Source organism: Apis dorsata, unplaced genomic scaffold (genome assembly GCF_000469605.1).
Source record: "Apis dorsata unplaced genomic scaffold, Apis dorsata 1.3 scaffold_342, whole genome shotgun sequence".
Classification (NCBI taxonomy): domain Eukaryota; kingdom Metazoa; phylum Arthropoda; class Insecta; order Hymenoptera; family Apidae; genus Apis; species Apis dorsata.
Genome location: NW_006263609.1, coordinates 452,844 through 456,477, shown reverse-complemented (window position 1 = coordinate 456,477; position 3,634 = coordinate 452,844). Strand labels below are relative to the sequence as shown.

At 16.9% G+C, this 3,634-nt stretch overlaps 1 protein-coding gene across 1 annotated transcript in view; it reads left to right on the top strand.

The window, feature by feature from the left end:
• Positions 1-1,896: 1,896 nt before the first annotated feature.
• LOC102679380 overlaps positions 1,897-3,634 on the top strand; it is an 8,538-nt gene continuing 6,800 nt past the window's right edge. Inside the window, exons 1-2 of the mRNA XM_031511707.1 lie at positions 1,897-1,933; positions 2,401-2,500. Of these exons, the coding sequence (XP_031367567.1) occupies positions 2,423-2,500 (78 nt within the window). The 5' untranslated portion in view covers positions 1,897-1,933; positions 2,401-2,422. The remainder of the gene's footprint in view (positions 1,934-2,400; positions 2,501-3,634) is intronic.

The following is a 3,634-nucleotide window of genomic DNA, read 5'->3' as shown; positions in this document are numbered from 1 at the left end:
TATATTTTTAAATTAGAATATTTTAATTTTTTTATATTTAGTATCGCAATTTTTAGAGATAAATTTATAGAATTGGATATTAATTTGTTACAAATTCAATCGTTTATTAAATCGTTTTTTTTTATATTTCTAAATTTAATCTTTTTAATACATCTTACGATTAGATATTTAGATATATCTCGAAATTACATTGAAAATTACGAAATAAAATTTTGAATTATCAAATAACGAAATATTGCATCATGTATCGATAAAAAAATAATGATTTGATACCAATCTGAATATTATCGTCATTTTACTATCGTAAATTGTTTCATTGAGTATTTCAGTCATCAATTATTTTATTATGCTGTTCAAGATAATCTTTTACGATAATTTTGGATTTATTTTAACGAGTTAAAACTTTTAAACATTTTAAGAATGAAGATAAATAAACAAAATTTTATATTTTTTGATGTTTTATAAAGTAATATTTTACGAATTCATTAGATAAATTATTTATAATAAATTCGTAAATAATTTTATAATTCTTTTTATTAATTTGAAATTAATCAATTTCATTTTCATTAGAAAAGTCAAGTTCTTTAAAATTTTATGAAAAATCATATCATTAGAAGATAAACATATATACATATAAATATACATATATAAATATAGATATACATATATAAATATACGTATATATTTCAAGAATTATAATTTCAATATTATCAATTGATTACTCATTCATATTGATTATAATAGATAATATTTTGAGCATTATTTACATTAAAAATCACTTATACAATATCACAATTTTCATACTTTGATAAAATCACTTTGACAAATGATAAAATTTTAAATTAAAATTTAAAAATTCCATAATGTAAAATATTTCAGCAATATTCAATATTTAATCACAATTTAATATATAATAAAAAAAAATCAAATAAAAATTTTTTTATAAGCATTACAAATAGCAAGAATAGTCTTTTGTCTTTTTTTTTTTAGTTCTATATGCAAAACATATAGATAGAAAGTACAAAAATAATTGAAAATTGATAAGTACGTTACATGTAATCATGTTATCGTTAACATATATATATATATAATAAAATTCAATTAGCAATAGTAATTATTTTCGCAGATATTTCGAAAAGTAAGGTTGAACAATCATTATATGTACAATGAAAATTATTCAAAATTTAAAAATTAATTAAAATTTTCAAAACAATATAAATACACAATATGTTTATTACAAAAATTATTTTTTATTCAAAAATTTCTAAATTTTTTAAACTTGCTAATTAATCTCGAATTAATTTTTACAAGATGTAAAAAAAAAAAATTTGTAGAATGTTCTTTGTTTTTCTATATCTACTAATTGCAGTGATTGTTTTCATTTGGTTATCTAATTTATGGATAGTATTTTCTATTATTAGTTTTCTATTATTTTTTATTATATATTGTTCGCAATAGTTTTAATGAGTATTCGTTTTTAACTGTTATCGAAAGTCTCTCCAAATGTGTTATTGCTTTTTTTTTAAATTATATAATTATATAATTATATAAATATTAATAAAATATTAATTTAATCAAATATTATTTTAATATATCGCTTAATATTTTTTTTAATTTGATATTTAATATGTTACTTTTTTAAAAAAAAAGATTACGAAATATTTTGTCTTCAAATTTTTCTTTCTTTATCATATTTGAAATATCAAAAAATATAAATAAAGATAAGCGATATTATGACTATATATTCCAACATCTATTTCTGCAATGTATAATGACAAAGCAATATAAAGATAAAGATTAGATTAATCGATAATACGTAATTTTATCAAATGTGAAGTGTAATAGACATTCGTTTTATATGAACATCTCTTTTATATCTATCATTAACAATGAAAGACTGATATCACCGTCATTTGTTGTAATTTTTTTTGTGGTATGATATTATGTTAATTTTATTATGAAATTATGTTATGTGAAATATATTGTGCATGATTTTATCAATTAATATGATAATTTTTTTTTATTTATTCAAAATCATATAATCATATAATTATATTATTCAAATAATTTATATATAATAAGTGCAGTGTTTATGATTTATAATTAATATATTTATATTGTGTTGAAAAAAATGATAGTGCAATAGTGTTATAATACTGTGTTATATATATTTATATAAAAACAAATATATATATATATATATATATATATATATATATATATATATACATAAATCAACGATATTAGGAATTAATAATATTTAAATATAATAAATATATTAGATGAAAAACATATGCAATATAAAAATAAATTACTTAATAAATTTTTAATTGTTATTTTTATTAAGAATAATTACAGAATTATTGCAATAATATTTTTTTATGATATTTGAATAATAAGAAGAAAGAAAAGGAAAAATATAATGATTACAGAAGAAACGAATCAACCTCCAGATGGAAAATGGGGTTGGATGATTGTTTTGGCGTATGGATTGAATGGGGTATGTTAAATATTATAAATAGAAAATTTATTATCTATTTTGTAAACTAATATTGACAATCGATGATTTATAATTGTTATTTATAATAATTAATCTATAATAATTATTATAGCAAAACTTCAATTGATTAAAAAAAAAATTTTCTTTTGCTCTTTCTTCAAGTAGAATAATTTCAAACGAAAATTGTCAGGATTTCACTTTATCAAAATTAAAATTAATTTTCAATTAGTATATCTTTTACATCATTATTTATCATATATCATGATTGATAAATCATAATATTTCCAAATAATCATTCGATTATTTATAATATATGCATTATAATATATGCACTTATTTCTATATTATTATTCTATATATTATTATTTCTATATTATTACTTAATAATATTGGATAATAACCGTACAATTTATATAATAAAATGATAAAATTAATATAATGAACATTGTGATAATGATACAATGTATATCCGATATATATCCGAAGACGAAACAAAAAAAATGTGAACAATATAATATGAAAAATATGATATTATATTTTTATATACATATATAATCTAATATATACACAATTTTATCAAATTATAGATATGGAAATTTTAATATATTAATTTTCAATTAATATATAAAAAATAGTAATCATATGAAATTTTCAATTGATTTTTTTTTATTATGATTTTTTATATAAATATATGATTTTTTTATATAAATTTGGTAACATTAATAAAATTAATTTTTTAATAATTAGAAAATGGAACAAGGCGAGATTATTATCTATTTCACATTGTTGATGTATAAAAAATTTGATAAATAAAAATGAATTAATTTAGTAAATAGTAAATAAATGAAAAAAATAAGTTACCTACAAAATTAATATTTCAATTTACAATTTTTATCCATTTAAAAATTATTTTTGTGTTTGTAACAACTGAGATCTTATTCTTATTTTCTGATCATATCCATAGATAAATAACGATTTCCAATCATATTGATCCTTGAATATCATCAATTAAATAATTTTTTCGTGTATTTATTTATGTATTAACAAATATCACTTGTAAACAAAAAAAGATAATTATTCAATTATTTAATGAAGATTATTCAATTAGCCTCGATGTAACATAGGTCAAGATGA